The following is a 21,193-nucleotide window of genomic DNA, read 5'->3' as shown; positions in this document are numbered from 1 at the left end:
TAAATAAATAAATATATTTGATGCTAAATGGTGCTCTATAATAAAGGCTACCTGGATGTGATGCCCAGGTTATGTCAATGTGTTGCAAACAGGATGTTGATTATCTTAGTAATGTTTATCATAGTGCAGACACCAGCCTGATGAGTAGGCAGCCTTCAGCAATCACTTTGTGCAAACATGAGGCCACCACAGATGATGAGACCTGACGCACTGTCAGTGAATAATATGATACAAAATATAAACACAGGTGTGATGAAAGGGGAGAGCATTTGTGACTTGTTAACCAGTCAGTGCAAAATAATATATTAAAAGATATGTGAGAGTTAACACAGTGTGCAGTGTAAATAGAGATTACTTAGGTCCAGTGTGCACCAAAGCTCCCATATAAAAGTAGCTTTAGCTGTTTAAAACATGCTGTCTAGTTGTCTTCAAAGCAAGATTTTGAATTTAAGTACAAAAACATCTTAAATTCAGCCTCTGTAGAGGATCTGCAGCCTCTTAGTTTCAAACCCTATTATCCATGCAGTGAGTGGTAGATAAAACTTGAGCGTTATTCCTAGTTTCTTGACTTTGTGTAACTTCATGTGGTTGGCTCTTATTATTGAAGCAGTCCAAAGTGACTGTGTGAGTGAGGTGAAATGGTTTGCACAAACAAACAAAGTAGCACCAATGGAGTCACAGGTTGTTGTTAAAAATAAAATCAATTGCTGTTTCCCTTGATCCTCCGCTGGGACAGAATAAAGACATTTGTCTTGATATTTATAGCCGCCAACAGAGCAGCTGTTGTGTCTGGCTTTAACCTTTGGCATCTTGACTTTGCAACACTTAGGCAAAACCACAACAGTGTAGGAGGAAGCGTAACTGCTCGAGGAGAGAGTGGGAGTGGTTTTGCATGCATGCTGATTCAAGGCGTCCCTGTCCTCACAGGAGCAAATTCAAATCAGCGTGCAGAAGCTGTGTTTTCCTGGCCGGTGGGCTACAGAAACAATGCAGAAGCTGTTTTGCTTCCATATTCTCAGTGTTATTAGGCTGCAGGCTGAATTTAGTATACAGTATCTAAAAGGAAAGGAACAATGTGTTTGTCATTATATGGACCTTTAATGTTGCACATGAAGTCTGACTTGCGGGCTTCACATTAATGCAATATTCAGGGATTATAGGGCCGAGTGAAAGTCTGAGGCTGAGACTGAGGGATGCATGCAGGAGACAAAACTGTTCTTGTGGTGTGAGGTTTTGGACCTGATGGACCATAGCCTTTTGCCAGAGGGGAGGGTCTCAAAGGGTCTGTGTCCGGGGTGAGAGGTGTGGGCTGCAATCATTCCTGCAGGCATCAGGGTCCTGGAGAAATGGAAGACTGAGGTCAATTATCCTCTTTGCAGAGTGAGTGATCTGCTGCAGCCTGCCCTGCTGCTTTATCTGTTGTATGAATAATCTTTAAACAGAGAAGGATTCTTCAAGTTGGTTATGAGGCATATCCCGACTTGCATAAGAGTCTGGAGGCTGTTTAATATGTTGAACAAAACAGAATTTGATGGATTTGCAAAAAATAAGCCTATATTTAATTGAAAATAGTGCAGACAACATACCAACATGTATATTTCATTGTTTATAAAATATATATGCTTATTTTAAATGTAATGCCAGCAAGACGTTTCTAAACAGTTGGGACAGGGACATGTTTACCATCGTGTTGCATCACCTCTTTGTTTAACAACTCTGTAAATGTTTGGAAACCCAGGTGACACGATTATGGAGTTTAAAGTGAAATGTTGTCCCTTTCTTGCCTGATGTAGGATTTCAGCTCCTCAACAGTTCCGGGTATCCTTCATTTCATGATGTGTTTGCCAAATGCTGCAGGCAGGCCAGTTTAGCACCTGGACTCTTCTACTACGGGACCATGCTGTCATAATTTGTGCAGAATGTGGTTTGGCATCTTCTTGCTGAAATATGTAAGGTCTTCCTGAAAAAGGAATTGTCTGGATGGCCACATGTAACCTGTATATATTTTTCAGCTTTAATGGAGCCATTACAGACGTGTAAGCTATGCCATGGGTACTTATTCATCCCCATACCATCAGGGATGCTGGCTGGTCGATGTACTGATTATAAGCCAGGTGGTCCCTCTCCTCTTTAGAGCGGAGGACATAGTGTCCATGATTTCCAAAAAGAACGTCAGATTTTGACTCATGACCACAAGACAGTTGTCCACTTCACCTCAGTTTATCTTAAACGGGCCCAGAGAAGTCATCAGTGTTTCTGGATTATGTTTCTGTATGACTTTCTCTTTGTATAGCACACTTTGATCTGCATTTAATGCAGCAACAAACTGTGTTCACAGGCAATGGTTTTGGGAAGTGATTTTGAGCTCATGCAGTAATTTTGCAGTGATGTCTTTATAGTTCATTTGCAACATCATCAGGTCGAAAACTTGTTTGTGTAAAAGGGAAAAAAAAGTCTTTCAACAAATTGCAATGAACGGTTTCATTTAACACCCTCATTATACAATACTAGGCATTAAATATACTATACAGAGAATGTAGCCTCTGACACATTACAGGTCTGCATCAGTGCTGGGACGGAGTTACTACGCCTCTGCACCTACACACTGTAACCCATAATGATGTAATATCAGTGTGTGTGATTTCATATCACCTTACAGCATTGCAGGAGTGTGAAAGGTGCGGCTTGTAAACGGATGTAACGGGGACGTAAACAACCCACCTTCAAATGGCAGTATGTAAGACCCCAAACAGGAGGAGATGGTCCTGTTTTAGTTTTTTGTAAGTTACATATATGTATCCATACTTTTAGTTATATTTTTTATGCTCTTATGCCTTCATTTCAGAATGTTGTCTGAGGGGGAGGAAGGTGTAGACCAGTATAGGTGGATGCCGAGGCGGAAAAACACCAAAACTAACATGGCAAGCACTCCAGAAGTACCAGCACCAGTACCAGTACACTTCACACATGATCCAGAATCTGACCCCAAACAGGAGCTGGCAACTGTTAGTGTTTCAGCCACACAGTCTCTGAGTGGTTCATAAAACTTGAGCGTTATTCCTACTTCCGTGCCATTGTGTAACTTCATGTGGTTGGCCCTTATTGTTGAAGCAGTCCAAAGTGACTGTGTGAGTGAGGTGAAATGGTTTGCACAAACAAACAAAGTAACACCAATGGAGTCACAGGTTGTTGTTAAAAATAAAAGCAATTGCTGTTTCCCTTGATCCTCCGCTGGGACAGAATAAAGACATTTGTCTTGATATTTATAGCCGACAACAGAGCAGTTGTTGTGTCTGGCTTTAACCTTTGACATCTTGACTCTGCAACACTTAGGCAAAACCACAACAGTGTAGGAGGAAGCGTAACTGCTCGAGGAGAGAGTGGGAGTGGTTTTGCATGCATGCCGATTCAAGACGTCCCTGTCCCCACAGGAGCAAATTCAAATCAGCGTGCAGAAGCTTTTGTTTCCTGGTCGGTGGGCTACAGAAACAATGCAGAAGCTGTTTCGCTTCCATATTCTCAGGGTTACTAGGCTGCAGGCTGACTTTAGTATACAGTATATATAAGGAAATGAAAAATGTGTTTGTCATTATATGGGCCTTTAATGTTGGACATGAAGTCTGACTTGCAGGCTTCACATTAATGTAATATTCAGGGATTGTAGGGCTGAGTGAAAGTCTGAGGCTGTGACTGAGGGATGCACGCAGGAGACAAAGGCTCTTATGCCTTGGTTTAGAGAGGACAGGACAGTGGATAGAGTTGGAAACTCAAAATTCTTAATTTTGAAATTTAAATGCATCCAACTTTGGAAATATCTGCCTTTAGTGAATGAAAAGGGGTGTTTGGTTGATTTAACTTCTGCTTTAGTAGAAACGATGACTTTGTTTTGATGTGGAGTTAAGCCCACTGAGCCCATCCTCCCATCTGAACAGCTGAGAGTTGATTTATCACCTGATGTGCAGTTTTATCTCTCCTGTGAGGATGCATTATCCCCTTAACTGTTTTCAGATTCATGACACATGTTAGTAATGTTCAGTATGAAGTGTGTGCACACAGCTGCCTATGATATCAGTGCCTCTTAGAGTACAGATGGATAACATCCTTAATCTGTGTAATCCATCATATCTCATCATGGAAATTGGATTGCCTTGTTCAGATTGACAGCAACTCAGCCATATGTTGGTGCACAGACAGTGATTACAGATTCTACCATTTACACTACAAAGAGCTATAGATGCTAAAATTGGATACCATATGGTCACGATGTGAAACCACGATCCACCAAACATGAGTGCACCTTCCTTTGTTTTCAGTCTAAAGGGAAATGAAAGTCAAATACAGAACAGCCTTATGAGTTTGAGTTAGAGGCAGTAACCTGATAGCCTGCTGGGTTTTTAATCCCAATTTTAATCTAGATTACATCCACATCTGGCACATCCACGCGTGTTTTCACATCCTTCTTGGAACCCCATTGTGTGACTTGCCGCTCTTGTCAGATAAAGGAGGATGGCCCTGTCTCCTTTGGAGGTCACCCCAGGATTTCAGCAGGGATGAGAGGACAGGTTTATCCCAATCCTGGATATGTAACATCTAGCACAGCAGATTAAGGAAGTACCATACTTACTAAACTCAGATTTGCAGAGAGACATGGCACTCCTCCAAAGTGACATCACTGTCCATGTGAGAGGAAGTCGCAGTGTTTCTTCTGTTCTCAGAAAGGTTCAGTGGCAGGATTCTGACTGTGCATCCCCGGCGAGCCGAGGAGATTAGAACAAATGGAAAAAAACTGCAGCCCAGAAAATGGATTTCTCTCAGATTACGAGGAGAGCTTTTATTTGGAGCGTTGTAAAATACATGTCATGGTTGTTAGCGCTCGCTCTCTCTCACTCACACATCTTCTCTAACCACAAGCACTCCTTTCTCTCCATCCCTCTTTTTCCTTATCAGCTTATTAAAACCATCTGGTTTCTCACTTCTGCAATATATTACATCACAGTTTACCTGGAGTTCACAGTAGAGGATGAAGCAACCATCACCCCTTTGGGTTCAAGCATACGAGAGAGATGGATATATATCTTATCATCTATGGGCCAAACTATCATGTAGTTTATATTTCTTCTCAGAACATGGCTTCAAGCTTGTCAAAAATAAATAAAGAGGTGCACCTCTTTGAATTCAAGACAGAAAAGTAGATTATGAGACGTTTTCAGGTCATACTGTAGGCAACATATTAAAAATAAATAAGAATAAAACTAAACGTTGCAGTTGCAGTATATATATTTATATTTTCACAGTGGAAGGAAAAGCAACTTTGGATTGAATATTGCATGTTTATGGAAGCAGCCAGTTACTAATATTGCTGCAGAGGCTTTCTGGTCAGACAAACTCGACTGTCCATTTTAAAGGGTTTGAAGTCTCTTGAGTTTCTGTGCAGTCTGCAGACCAAAGAGCAAAAGGAAATGTTGTTTGTTTAATCTCCTTTCATCCAGACCTTCACAGCCTTATGGGAAGTGAGGCCTATGGAGAAATAGTCTTTGTAGTTCTTTTATTTTATGCAACAAAGAGGTGAGGGAACTCACATCTTCTTGGAAGTTTAGGATTAAGTCAGTCTTTGCAGGTAAAGTTCAGAAAGCTGCAGGAGGCAGGCTGTGATTGTTATTTCCTGCAGCTTCTTCACCTTTCCCTAAAAGAGCGAGGGACTCCAGAGAGTGCACGCTGTCCTTGTCAAGGCGTAGTCCCTGTCCAGTCACAGTTGGGCCCCCCCCTTCTCCTTCATCTCCCATCTCCGGCTGTTCCCCAGATGCAGCAGCAGCAGCAGCCGCAGCAGCCGCACACTCCTCTTTGAACAGTCGGTCATGCTCCATCTTGAGCTCCTGGTAGGAGCGGGAGAACATGTGGAAGATGGAAGTAGCAGGGAAGGCCATGATGAGGATCCCACTGAGGATGCTGCTCAGTGCTACAACCTGTCCTGGAATGGATCTGGGCACCATATCACCATAGCCCACTGTTGTCATAGAGATAATGGCCCACCAGTAGGAGGCAGGGATGCTGCTGAAGTCATGGGTGCCTGTGAGCTCGCTCTCAGCCAAGTGAACCAGCGGGGAGAAGAGGGTGACGGCTACACAGAGAAAAAGCAGAAGAAGGCCAAACTCTCGGGTGCTGCGTCTGACCGTCAGCCCCAGCGTCTGCAACCCAAGAGAGTGGCGAGCAAGCCGCATCACGTAGAGAATCCTCAGTGCTCGTAGAATCCTCAACACCAGGCTCAGCTTATCCAAGTAGCCCTTACCTCCTCCTGGCCTCTCATGGTCCGAGTCTGGGTCATCCTCCTTCACAATCAGAGAGACATAGTAGGGAAGGATAGCCATAGCATCGATGATGTTGAGCGGCCCACGGAGGAAGTCCAGCTTGCTGCGGGCCTGGATGAACCTCAGGATGAACTCCAGGGAGAACCAGGCCACACACACCGTCTCTATGATGAACATGTTGTAGCACTTTGAGGAACACTCGCCCTGAGGGAGAGAGGGAGGCAAAGTGATGGGGGAGGAAGAGAGGGCAGATGGGGAGAGAGTGAGGGTGAGAGGAGCAGGAGTTTGACAGATGGGATACAGGGCATGGAGAGATGGGGAGAAGACAAAAATCCTGAGGTCAGATAATCACCCTCTGCAGTCATTAATAAAACATGAGCTACAGTCAGTCAGAATGCTCCAGCTCCTGCAGCAGCACCGACGGATAATACAGTGGCACGATCAATCAACTATTTTATTAGGGCAGGTTTCAGAGATCATTTGACACTCGGTTGGTGCGGTGACAGAAAGCAATCAGGTCTGTATGCCCTCTAACTACAGTATCAAGGAAGAGTGATGCAAGATCGGATAACATATATTAGTGCAGTGCAGAGCCCTGCTGCCTAGCCCCCACCGTCAGACAGAACTGTCACTTTAGAGGCCACCCCTTTCAACAAATTAGCCCCTTTTTCAACTCCTTTATGCCACATTTTCAAATCCTTTTGAGAAAAAATGTATAACTTATAATGTGTTAATAATTTTCCATACCTAAACCAAAGAAGGAGATCTGATTTTACTTGGGTTGAGTTAAGTAGCAACCATCCTGAAGATAGCAATGATAGTAATGCAGTTTATGCTTCCACACACTCCGTTCAATTCCAATATTAATCATTGCCAGGCCCTTTAAAAAAATCTTGTTAAGAGGGAAATGTTGTCATCATGATGGAGTAAATTAGTCTCAAGTTGCTTTTTATAGAAACAGTTTAATTGATGGAAACTGGTGGCTTAACATGAGCCAAAGTTTGTTCAACAAAGTGTTTGCTGAAGTTCACTATTCTCTAGAAGTTATTTTGTCAATCAACAACTCAAAGCAAAAGTTTCCGTGGCCTCAGTGGGAAACAAAAGTCAAAGCTGCTATCACAGAGAGGGAAGGGCAATGATTTGTACATGTAGGGAAAAAAGAACCAATTAGGAAAGAAGGATAACAACAAAAAAACAACAACTCTAGAGCAAAGATCAAATCTTGCATGCTTTTTCCTCTGCAAACAAATGGCAGATGATATGTGGTAATGGATGCCTGTTTGTCATAGATCAGCACCCTTCATTTTCATGAGTGGAAATGTTTACGGGAAGTTATTTCAGGTGCTGTTCAACTATCTAAAAGCACTTTAAATCATTCCCATACATTTATCCAAAGCCCTTTTTATATAGTGATTCCATCTCAGTGCTTTAATGAAGCTGCACAGTCACGAACTGCACGATATTATAATATTGGATTCCCAGTGTTTGCACTCAGGGTCAAGGTGTTAGAGATGTGCAAGGCATGATTTGTAAACTCACAGTAAAGCCTTCACTCAGCGCTGCTCCATCCTGCTTGCTCTGATGTTCTACAGTGATTCTGTTTCATCTTACAAAAAGTTGGGACGTTATATTCATTTTTAATTAGAGCAGAATTGATGGTTTTGTCACGTTAGTGGAAAGACTTAAGGAGGACCCAAGTGCAGATATTAAAATAAAAAGGTTTTAATTGATAAAAGGTACAAACAAAACTCAGTTAAATATCCGAAAACTAAATCCAAAAGGGAACGCTGGGTAAACAGGGACAGGAGAGACGGGGTGCATCTCAAAGCTCTAAACTGCAGTCTCGGACCAAGACGGACCTTAAAACAGTCACTAAGGGTGCCCTGAAACAGACCTTAAAACAGTCACTAAGGGTGCCCTGAAACAGATCATAAACATGCGTTGGTTTCTAAACAGTCTGTCTGTGATGAGCTGAGATTAAAAAGTGTTTGATGTGAGTTTTAAACACAAAATACTGAACGCAAAATCATAAATTCAATATAACAGAGGATGGATTATGTTATATCTGATTGTTTTTGTCAGATTCACTGTCTAAAGACATAGAGTAATAAAGTCTAATACCATAGATAGAATATATATTAATGATCAGTTATTTCTCCTGTTAGTTTCCCCGTTTGTTCACATTTTCTTCATGAAGAAAATAAACGTTAAACGTAAAAACACTTGTTATATTTCCTGTCAGGTTAATAAAGTTTCATATGAGGCTGATCATTAATGAGCACGGGGTTTGAAAAGAGTTGCATAGTTTCTATTTTCCCTTGAAGTAATAAATAATTTAATAATGAGGCATTTTACTGATGAATCTATCCTTGATGCTTCAGGACAGAATAAACAGAGAGCAGATTCTCTTCATGTGCAGGTGTTTGTTAAACAGGTAAAGCACAGAGACAGAGCTCTGTTACTGTTTATATTGATCAGAGTTATTACAGTGAACATGTGTGTCAAACAGGTGTGTGTCACCTACAGCTCAACCTGTCCAAGACTGAGCTTATTATCATTCCAGCCAGTCCCACTATGGACCCACAGATCAATATCCAGTTTGGATCACAAAACCTCATGCCCACTAAGTCTGCCCGAAATCTGGGTGTCATGATCGATGACCAGCTAACCTTCAAGGTTCATGTTGCCTCGATTGCTCGGTCCTGTCGTTTTGCCCTCTATAACATCAAGAGGATCAGACCCTACCTGACAGAACACGCAACACAGCTCCTGGTTCAAGCTCTTGTAATGTCACGCATTGACTACTGCAACTCTCTACTGGCAGGCCTCGCTGCATGCACAGTTAAACCTCTGCAAATGATCCAGAATGCAGCAGCACGTCTGGTCTTCACCAGCCTAAGACAGCTCATGTCACTCCCCTGCTCATTTCGCTACACTGGCTTCCAGTTGCAGCTCGCATATACAAATACAGATACAAAACTCTAATCATGACTTACAAAGCAGTCACCAAAACCGCTCCAGTTTACCTGGAACCCCTCATCCAGGTCTACTGCCCTTCTCGCCCGCTACGCTCAGCCTCTGAAAAGCGCCTAGTGCTTCCAGCACACAAGGCCTTAAAATCTAAATCACTAGCTCGACTCTTCTCTTCTGTTGCCCCTAAATGGTGGAATGAATTGGCCAACTCCATTCGATCTGCAGAGTCCCTCTCTACTTTCAAAAGACAGCTAAAGACCCAGCCCTTTAGGAAGCACTATGCACTTAGCTAGACTGTTCTCCACTGTTGTCCCCAGCGGCAGATCATGTCTTCCAGCTACAATTGACTCGCACTGTCCTTCTCTACTCTGGGAATCTGTGTTCAGCTCTTGAGTGACCCAGCACTTGGTACTTTGGTCATTATTGTGGTGATGTTAATTGTTGATGATGATAATGGAAGGTCTTAAATTGTTTGGTTGCTTCATTGTAGATGTTCCTAATTTTGAAAAAAAAAAAAATATATAATAATAATAATAATAATAATAATAATAATAATAATAATAATAATAATAATAATAATAATTTTTTATCCTTACTTACTTTTGTGCATTGCCTTTACACTGCTTGGCAGTACCTGCTCCCAAATGGACTTGAAGCACTTTGTTACTCGTACTGATCTTGTTTTCTCTTGTCTAGATCTTTACTTGTGTTGTTCTTGTTCTTGTATGTACGTCGCTTTGGATAAAAGCGTCTGCTAAATGACATTGTAACATTGTTAAACAGGTAAACACAGAGACAGAGCTCTGTTACTGTTTATATTGATCAGAGTTATTACAGTGAACGTGTGCAGACACAAACAGCTGTTAAAGCCGTCATCACAAACCAATGTCGCTTCACGTGACGCTTCCGAGGAGAGGACGTCTCATTTCTCTAAATACAAATCTCCTCTCTCCTCTTTCCTCTATTTTCATTTCCTCTCATCTCTGGTGGGAGGGGCTAGGACGCGAGGAAATGATTCGAGGAAATGACACGAAGAAACAACGCAAGGAAACAACGCAAGGAAACGACGCAAGGATAGACATTTAGAGCTTTGAGATGCACCCACGGACACAAGTAAGACGAACAATAATCCAACCAGGGACAGAGGAAACAGAGGAACTAAATATACAGAGTAATTAACACAGGTGTGGAACACAAGACACAACTAATCAGGGTAATCAAAAAGAAGGGTAACACACAAGGACATAAAGTAACCAAACTGGAAACACAGGGGATTCAGTACTACAAAATAAAAACAGGAAACACAAAACAAGAATTAGAGACACAAGAAAGTACAACAAGAGACATGGGTCACAAAACATACAAGGCACACAAAGGATAACTAATACAGAATAAACACCAAACCAAGGCATGAAACACAAGGAAAAAAACTGAACAAAACAAAATATCTTGTGTTGAAAATGAAAAATTGTATCTTTTCATGAAAAATGTATGTTCGTTTTGAATGTGATTCAATAAGGTTGGGACAGATACAACAAAACACTGATAAAGTTGTATAATGCTAAAAAAACCAAAAAAAAAACACCTGGAGGAACATCTCCCAAGTAATGAGGTTAATTATCATCAGGTTAGTCACATGACTGAGTATAAAAGGGACAATCCAGAGAGGCTGAGTCTCTCAGAGGGAAACATGGGAAGAGGTTCTCCACTCTGTGAGAGACTGCGTGAGCAAATGGTTCAACAGTTTCAGAAAGTATTCAAAGATTCAGAGAATCTGGAGAAATCTTTGCACAAATAGGACAAGGCTGAAAACCAGCAGCAACCACCAGACCTGATGATCTTCCGGCCCTCAGGCAGCACTGCATTACAAACCGAAATGACTCTGTAGTGGAAGTCACTGCATGGGCTCAAAATCACTTCCATAAACCATTGTCTGTGAGTACAGTTCATCACTGTATCGATAAATGAAGGTTAAACTGTACTGTGCAAAAAGGAAACTACATGTGAACATGTTCCAGTTTAACATCTCTGAGCCTGGGCTCCTCAAGATGGACTGAGGTAAACAAGGAAAACAATCCTGTGGCCTAACGAGTCACAATTAGACATTCTGTTTGTGTGTATTTCATTTTGTGTGTATTTCTTTCTTCCATTGTAACGGCATTGAAACATTAACAGCTCCGAATATGAAACCACGAGACTTGTTGTGTAGGTCACTGTTTGCATGTTCTCTTAGCCTGCTCTCTCAGCAGCTTCTCCTCATTCTCTCATTGTTCACTCCCCGCATTTATCTCTCTGCCACAGTGTGTCTCATCCATTTTCTTTCTCCTCCACCCTCTCTTTCCTCCTCCTGCCTCAGTCTCCACCTCCTCATCACTCATTCTGTTTCCTCCTCCATCACCCTCTCTAGACTCCCTCCCTCTCGTCCTTCATTCTCTGGTTGTCCCTCACTTCCCTCTCTTTCTGCTTCGGCTGCTTCATTCATTCAGAGCTCCTCTAAGTGAAACACAACTCCCTCCACTGTTTCTCTATGCCTGATGCATCCTTCACACACGTGTCCCTCTCCTGCTGCTCTCATCTATCACTTGCCTCACTTCTCCCTCTCTCCGTCTCTCTTTGTGTTTCTCCCCGTGTCCCAGAGTGACTTTTAGCCTTTCACTTTGTTCCTACAGAGCCACGTCTATATGTGTTATATTTTATGCTGCACAGCATACTATGCAACGTTGTTACTGAATTGCAAATTACTTTTTGACGTTAGAACATTTCCTTTTATGTTTTCATTCTCAAACTGCGGATACAGGGTTGTCTTCAGCTGGAGTGCTGGTCTGTATGTATTCTTACATAATCCATCTTTTATGAGATATGCAGCAACCATGACAGCTTCCTTCATTGTAGCCCATCAAGTTTTCCTCTTATTTCCCCTTCAAACTGCATTAAAAAGTACATAATATATTTAACCTGATGGGGCCTAACAACTGTTGCTTACAAACACAGACAGGAATATATACGTCTGGGTCAGTTTTAATTCAGAGATCTGGCCCGCTGATTTATTTATACTATCATTCATCCGGTGGCCTACAAAGACAAGAAGCTCCTGTGATGCATGATAAGTATGATCCTCCATTTGTCAAGTTTTTAACTTCGTAATTTGGATCAATACAAATTATTTTGCACAAAACCACAACCACTCTCTTTCTCTTTGTCTTCCAACCAGTGCATTTGTGTGGTCACTCGCAAAATACAGAAACACATACTGTATGTTACTAGTTAGTCCAATCTGTGCTATTGTAGAAACATGGCGGTGCAAGATGGCAGCCTGTGAAAGGGGACCTGCTACCTATGAAGATAAAAAAGGCAAATTTTAAGTTAACAGAAATAAAATGATTTTAATATTCAGGTGATTATACACTAATTTAAACACGCTTAGGAATATTACAGTGCATTTCTTAAAAGTCTGTTCTGATGAATGCTGCTAAAAATGACGCACTGCACCTTTAAATTTGTTCTCAGGAAAGTTCCTGAGAAAGTTCAAGGCCGGGTATGCACAACTGAAGCTCATGATATTCGGCTAACACTGTTTGGACTAATTGTTGCACACGACCTGAGAGCTCACCTCATATGTGTCCCATCTTGACACTTGTCAATGAACTTTACTTTGAAAGCTTACACACACAGAGAGAAGTGGAAGTCAGTGAATATGACATCAATCATCAATACAAAGAAGGATTTTCATCTTTCTGCCATTACAACAAATCTGAAAATGAAGAAGCTTCTACAATAAAAGTGAAAGTATTATTTATGATGGGTCTGTTCTATTTGATTACATTAACTGCGGTGTCCCTCAAGGGTCTGTACTTGGTCCATTGCTCAATATACATGCTCCCCCTTGGTCATATCATCAGCCAGTATGAACTTTCATTCCATTCTTATGCCGACGACAACCAGCTGTACATCAAAACCAAATCAACTGCTCCATCACCTCTCTCAACACTCACCACCTGCCTGGAGGAAATTAAGGTGTGGATGAGCCAAAATTTCCTTCAATTAAACTGCTTCAAATCCGAAGCCTTACTTATTGGCACCCCCCACCAGGTCCAATCATCCCCCATAACCACCATCACCTTTTCTGGACAATCTATCCCCATTTCATCTGCTGTCACCAACCTCGGTGTGAGACTGGACCCTCACCTAACATTCGACAATCACATCAAACATCTATCCAAATCCTGCTTTTTTCACTTAAGGAACATTGCCAAACTCCGCCCCTCCCTCCCCGTATCTGACGCTGAAAAGCTCGTCAACACCTTCATCTCCTCCAGGCTTGATTACTGCAATGCCATCCTCATCGGGACCCCCATCAAAAATCTCCAAAAACTCAAACTAATTCAGAACACTGCAGCCAGGATCCTAATCAGAGTCAGAAAACACGAACGCATCACCCCAGTACTCCGCACACTTCACTGGCTTCCCGTCACTGCAAGAATCAACTACAAAATCACACTCATCACCCATCAATGCATCTATGGAAACGCCCCACTCTACCTCAAAGAACTCCTCACCCAGCAAACCCTGACCCGGAACTCACGCACTCCACAACAGAACCTCCTCCTAGCTCCCAGAACCAAGCTCCGGACCATGGGAGATCGGGCCTTCTGTGCTGCTGCACCAAGTCTGTGGAATTCCCTGCCCAGCCACCTCAGAACCCCACAGACTGTGGATGCTTTTAAAAACATTTAAAGACCTTCCTCTTTAAAGAGGCTTTTAACTTATCTTAAGTACTGCTTTTAAGAGTTTGTTTTTACTGTGTGCCTGTAGCACTTTGAGATTTCTGGAAATGAAAAGTGTATTATAAATAAAATGTATTATTATTATTATTATTTTTATTATTATTACAGGTTGTCATAATTCTATGGCTGATTGGTGTGTATGTGTGTGCATTTCGATGTCCACATTGTATGGTGTGTTGCCATGATGCTGTCAGATGCTGGATGAAAAATGGGGAATTATCTCATGGCTCTATTTTCCCTGTGTGAGGGTGTGCAGTCAGGCGACCAAAGTTCAGTTCTTGTGCCCCTCTCTACGCTGCACAACAAAAAACACAGGATTCAACTGAAATTAATCTAAAACTGAACCTGCTGTGCAGACCAAATTGTGCAACTCAAAAGTCGGGTCAGAATCTATCAATTAGCACAGTTCACACCTGTTCTTAAACTGATGAACGTTTTGTCCTTGTTAGTAGAGAGCTTGTGCTTGTTGTTCCTAATTACAACAGGTAAGAGACGTTTGGGTTGCTTAATTACTAACCCTAGCTTTAATGTAAGACAAACTGTAGTAGTTCAAAAATTGAGGTTTGAAGGGAACAAATACCAGGCTTTATTATACTTAGAAGTTTCAGAAGGGAAATGAAATCTAAACTACAAACAGAGATGCTACATTGGATGATATCACTCCATCAGAGAAAGTTGTCATAAGAAAATGACACATTATTTATCCAAAGTGGCAGAGTGTTTGTCAAAACTATTCCAGGTACCTTATTTGTTTTCAAAAGTAGTAAAAACGCTCTCTGCTGAGACAAATTAAAGTTTTCAAGTCATATTTCTTGATTCTAAGAATGCAACTTATCAAATCTGAGATTCCTGTCAGAGCTTTATTACAGACTTTCCATCACTTTCACTGCACCAGATGGTTTCTGAATTTTAGAGCCTCTTTTGCTGCTTTACATATAAAGTAATAAAATGTTCATTAAAAAAGCAACAATCTAAACAATTTAGCAACACAATTAATTTAACAAGCCAGTTTGAGTAACACTTGTCTCTGGCTTTACAGTCTCTTTCAACTGTATGAACAAAACTGCTGTACAGTTTCATATCCACATAACACATTCCCACTCTGGTCTTGCTCTTAAGTATTGCTTTCAATTGGAAGACAAGTGAGCCAAAGACACAAAATATTTTCAGTATTTTACTGAAGTTAGCAACAGCTGCAGACTTACAAAAAACAATAAAAAATCAGAATCAGAATCAGATTCCTGAGGGAAATATCTGATTCTTTAGGGGATAAATGCTCCACTATGCTCACTGTGTTGTCACAAACTTTATCTTGTACACCATTTAATGTTAGTGAGCGAATCGCTCTAAGAAAGAGCATCCCGACACGATGAGACAAAACCCAGATGAGAAGAGGAGGGGCCCTGTTCCTCCTTAAGGGAGTTTATTTTTCATTAAACCTTCTCACTGAACATCATTATGCATTATCCTGCTCATTACCTGGCTAACAACTTAAGACACAAAACATGATTTAAAAATTATTTTATGTCAATAATTACATAAAAACAGATTTCTATTTGGCATAACCACATGCTTACTCTAGATTATCCACATTCAACATAATCATTTGTTAAGAAAAGCAGCTTTAAAACATATTAACTACTACTAACTTCTGTCTCAGTTGGGACCAGTTTTGTCAAATAGTTATTTGACATGCAATAAGTTATATTTGGCGGTGTGGCTCTGTTCTGGGAGCTCCTTACCCTCCCATGTGATTATGTGGAATGACAAGGCAGGGAGAGCAGCAGCAAAGACCCCAGATGTACATAACAGAGCGGGCATCAGTGAAAATATATACTGACACTGGCATCAATTACAAACAGTTTTATGTTTATGTTTACACAGTTAAAATGTACATGTGGTGAGCAGTAGTGTGATAGATTGTACATCGTATGTGACAGTTTTTACTCTCTTGTTTTATGAAGCTATAGTGAACAGTGAGATAGGCTTACGATTGGCACTACTCATCGTTTTTATAAGGAAAAATTTAGTGAGTTGCAGATACCTGCAGACTTTATGCTGTAACAAAACAAAACATAATTATCATTCACTCCTTTAATGTGAAGACATGTTAAACTGGAGTTATTGTGGGTCCAGAACATCAGTACGGCTGCTGACAGAGAATCAGAGTGTGGAGATAGATTGGACCAGGTTTTCTTCCTGTGGACAGAACATGATTTCTCCAGAGGTCTGGTGGACTTGTGGCTTTTGCTTTTTCCTTGAGTGAAGGACATTAACTAAAGGAAAAGACACTTGTGAATCAATAATGAAATATTAACCTTTAAGCCTCTGCTGCTTGATCCTGCCTGCATTGGTCATGTTCTTGTCTTTGGTCTACTGTTATGTACCAGTCTTGCAGAAACTTCTTCTTCCCCACAGGTCACATGTTATTTCTCTCACGTGCACTCTCTGCCTCTCATGTGTTCCCTCTCTCTCTGCTCCCTCATGTGCTGACATTAGGCCCATCAGGGCTTTGTGACACCGTTCTCGCCCTCTCCATGATAGGCCATTTGTTACAGCAAGGAGCCTTCACTTTCGTCTCTCTGTCTTCCAAACATGCACACAAATACACGCTCACACACACACAATACCTCCCACAATACCCACTATCTCCCTGACCTTATCTCCTCCGTACGCTCTCTCCGGAGCTCATGTCAGTGACAGCTCATTTCAACACCAACCCAGCAGCTGTCTTACACCGTGCTTCACATTATTGTCTGGATTAACACATCTCAATGTCAAATTAAGACAAAGACCAAGGGAGGATCATTGAACAAGGCACGCGGGGAACAGTAATAAGGAGCGACTTCAGTGGAAACAACAGTAGCATTATGAAGCTCCGTCATTTCCCTGTTTTTGAAATAAGCTTTTTTAATTTGAATATCTCTTAAGTTAAAATGTTACCACAGAAAGGAAGGTTGTTTGTTTACAGCACATCAAACTACTCGCCTTTCTGTTAAAGAAACCTACATTCTCAGATATGACTGAGGCTGTAATGTAACTACAAATCCTAAAGTAAGTAAGGGATACAGCCAAGGACATAGGACATAAATCTAGATCTATGAAAACGTTTTTTACTGAAGCTCTTAACATTTCAACAGGAATACATCCTAAAGCATAATTTCAAGAGGAAGGTATGTCATGAACAATACATAAAGATCATCCAAAGGTGGGCTGGTTAAAGGGGTAGTTGAGGGTTTTTCATAGTAGGTGTTTTACACACAGGAGATCCTGTTCAGCTCAGTCCCTTTGAACTGGCTGGAGAACCAAAACAGAGTCAGGCAATGGCTGCCAACTAGGGAACTCTAACACGTAATTTAACTGAATTTAAGAAACCCTGACCCAAACACTAGCAGTGTCAGTGTGGGTTTATGCTCTGTTTAGAACTTCTTTAGTGCTTTACTTTGCTGTCAGGAAGCCCATTCGTTTCTGCACTATTCACAAACACAAACACAACCCCACATGTTCTTAAATGACTTCTTTAATTTAGCTGAATTACTTGGTGGAGATGACTCCATCTGCAGGGGTTGATGACCTCGTGTCTGTGCTGGTTCTCCTCCCAGTTTCTCAACAAAGGGATTTGACCAGGATCCTCTGAGGATGATACACTTCGAGGAGAACCTCATACTAACCCACTTAAAAAAAACAACAACATAAACAGACTACCCCTTAATGATATTTAAAGCACGTGTTTTGGACAGTTCTAGTGATTACACTATTCCACAAAAACAGCATAGATAACAGGCTGTAAGACAAGAGTTGATGGGGAAAATCCTTTATTTTAGAGTAGTGTCTCTGCATTCATGTGGTGTTGCATTGATCAGAAAAAAAGAGTTTCTGAATAGTATACATGATGTAATGGCTCCCTGAAGTGAGAGTTGACAGAATTTAAGTCATAACACACAAAAATATTGGCGGACCTTCCATTAATGCTTAATGGCTTTTTTTTTATTAGTACATACACTTCCAGTCAAAGGTTTGTATTAGGTATTTAGATTCTGTAAAGTAGCCCCCTTTTTCCTTCATGACAGCTTTGCACACTCTTGGTATTCTCTCAGTCTGCTTCATGAAGTTGTCAAGAGTTCATTTGTAGAATGACTTGACTTCTTAATGTGTTTGAAACCATCAGTTGTGTTGTTCAGAGGTAGGGTTAGTACACAATGGATAGCACTATTTGACTACTGTTGTAATCCAGATTATGGCAAAACCAGATTATTTCATAGTTTTGATGTCTTCAGTATTAATCTAAAATGTTGAAAATAACTAAAATAAATAAAAAACATTGAATGAGAAGGTGTGTCCAAAGTTTTGACAGGTAGTGTATAGCAAATTAAAATTGTAATTATTTTCCACTTGCTTATAATTGTTAGTATCTGCACAAATAGAGATACCATGTTGAATTCATAAGAGCAAAATATAATAAATAATTGTTTCATTGCTCCGTTTTTCTTCATTTAAACTTAGAGCTTGTGGACACATCAAAGTCATTAGACCATTCTCCCAATTTGGGAACTCTGAGATTCATCCAACAAGCATGTGAGTGCACTGACAGTGGCTTGCTGACTTCAGTTATTGTGACTGGTTAGTACTGGCATGTTTTCCAGTGTGCAGTGTTAGTACATCACCAAGCTTCTCTCACATCTTACTATGGGAGAACAAACAGAGAAACTCTGCAACACTGCTGCTGCCTATGTGTGTGTGTGTGGGTGTGTGTGTGTGTGTGTGTGCGTGTGCGTGTGTGTGTGCGTTTGTGTGTATGTGTGTGTGTGTGTGTGTGTCTCTGTGTCTGTGTCTGTGTGTGTGTGTGTGTGTGTGTGTGTGAGCCTTATCTCTGATGAAAGGGTCTTTTAAGTGTATATCCTTTCAGCATGAATTTCAGTCAGTCCTGCTGTGTTTTTATTGTTATGTTGACTGTGTCTACCTTTTTCCAGTCAATGAGACACTTTAAGTCTTTAACAGAAAAAACTACAACCTGTTCAACCATACTGAGTCATTCATACATTCACTGTTATTCCAATATTGGGGAACCAGAGGAAACCCAAAGAGGAGTTTTAAGTGTCCCATTCTTTATTTCTCTATCCAAATTTCTCCTCCCAGCCTGCCGTCGAATATGCTGTTCAGCATAAGTCTGATTCTGCATGGATTCAAGCTCCTGCCAAAAGGAAGTTTTTAATGCAACTTCTGCTGATTGCTCGCTCTTAGGAGGATCAAGGTTTGGTTTCTGTATATCATAAATAATACCTGTTCTCCATATCAAATGTCAGATGATGTGTTTAAATACAATTTCGACTGAAAGCTTCATAAAGCTAATCAAAACTCGAAGTGACCTTGGCAGTGTTGGTATTTGGAGAATTAAGAAGATGAGACACTGACTTTTAAAAACATATGAATCCTCCTTTCTTTTCAGAGATGAGGTTGTTTAATCTAATGTCCCTGAATATGAAGCCATATTTCAGTCTAATTTCACTGAATGAGTTTTATAATTGCAGGCTCAGGTTTGGATCTGACTCTGCAGTTTAATTGGTTGGTTTTCAGTCTCTCTCTGATTAAACATCTGGCATTTTATTGCATAATATCATATCCAGGGTGTTACATTGATGCCGACGTTAGCGTTAATGACTGGACAGATGGTGGGAGAACAGAAATTGGTGCAATATGGTACCATTCTTTATTACACACACATCACGCACACAGATCTCACTGGCATGAGAGTTAAATATGTATAAGTCTGGAGGTAACCAATCAGCACACCTTTCCACGCTCATAAGGGTGTAAGATAATATTTGTATGTTTGAATTTTTGTTGGTTGAAAACGAGCACACACTTAGACTAAAGCACTTTGTTAGTCAAACACACAAACGGCTGTCTGCTTTGCCAGCACTGACGGAGTTCCACATTGTTTTTGACAGCCTCCCATCTTCCCTCTGCTAGTGACCCATCTCAGAGCTGCGAGACAGCTGCCGGATGCTCCAGCAGCAGGCCAGCAGGGTTTGAAGTGTAAATGTGTTTCTTTATTGTCGGACATGAGAAAGCTTCTATAGCACTGAATTATGAATGTTCTTTTTTTTCTTACTTGTGGATCAGATAAAGCTCCACATTTCACTGTCTTCACTTGGTAATTAGGACGACTCCTTCCCTATATGCACCATCCTCCACTTCCATGCATGATATAGAGATGTAGATATGTGCCTTGCTCTGCGCTATAGACTGCTCTGTGTTTAAAATTTCATTATCATCCTTAGGACTGCTCCCTGGTGTTTTGCTCTAGCCTTAATTTTGTTCTCTGCCTCCTTCGTGTTGTGTCTCCAGCTCTTCAGCTCTTACTCTGTTTCTTATCGCCTCCTTTGGAGCCTGTCTCTCAATCAGAAGAAAAGCCCCCCATGATGATCCTACCTGATGTGCAGGTTTGGGCAGATTGAGCGAAAATATTTTACCCATCAGTCAGCTTTACCTTGACCTTGCTTTGCCCACTGAAAGCTGTTTCTCTCTGCTTTTGTACTGACCTTCACTCAATTTTATGAGCTTCCAGAAAGAAGAGAAAGGAGGAGAGAGGGGTCGGACAGCAATGACAGAGACAGAGAGAGACATGGAGAAAGAATGAGGGGTGTGTGGTTGAACGCAACACTGCTGTCCTTAACCTGGAACCCTGCACATCAAGCACAGGGTTCAGCAGTCATGGGTTATTAAAGGGCTTGTATTAAATGACACTTCCATCCATCAACAGGCTGTTCTCTCCTCATGACCCGAGGGCTGTATGTACGCATAAATGCACACGAGGCAGAGCAAGTCATGAGTAATGTTGCACCTTTGAAGTGCTACATGCAGGTTTATTTTATGGCATGAATACTAAATCTTCTCTGAGATAGGGTGCTGAAAGAGTTAACATGTGATGTAAAACCCATAAGGGCACAAATTTAGAGGAAAATAGGTTTTTCATTTTAGTAAAGCTGTGAAAATTGCCACTATTTTCTTCAACATTGCATCGTATTGTGTCACAGAAGGGACTCTGGATCTCGGCTCTGCCTGAGCTCAGCGTGCAGTGGTGGGTGGCTGAAACAATTGGCTGACATTTTCCACACAGGCACCTATAAA

At 41.2% G+C, this 21,193-nt stretch overlaps 1 protein-coding gene across 1 annotated transcript in view; it reads right to left on the bottom strand.

Moving 5' to 3' along the window:
- Positions 1–4,801: 4,801 nt before the first annotated feature.
- Positions 4,802–21,193, bottom strand: part of kcng4a (potassium voltage-gated channel, subfamily G, member 4a) — a 39,340-nt gene continuing 22,948 nt past the window's right edge. Inside the window, exon 4 of the mRNA XM_034684755.1 lies at positions 4,802–6,509. Within this exon, the coding sequence (XP_034540646.1) occupies positions 5,625–6,509 (885 nt within the window). The 3' untranslated portion in view covers positions 4,802–5,624. The remainder of the gene's footprint in view (positions 6,510–21,193) is intronic.

The sequence above is a fragment of the Notolabrus celidotus genome, chromosome 6 (assembly GCF_009762535.1).
Source record: "Notolabrus celidotus isolate fNotCel1 chromosome 6, fNotCel1.pri, whole genome shotgun sequence".
In the NCBI taxonomy this organism is placed as follows: domain Eukaryota; kingdom Metazoa; phylum Chordata; class Actinopteri; order Labriformes; family Labridae; genus Notolabrus; species Notolabrus celidotus.
Note: the sequence above shows the minus strand (reverse complement) of the source record. Positions and strands in the feature narration are given on the sequence as shown.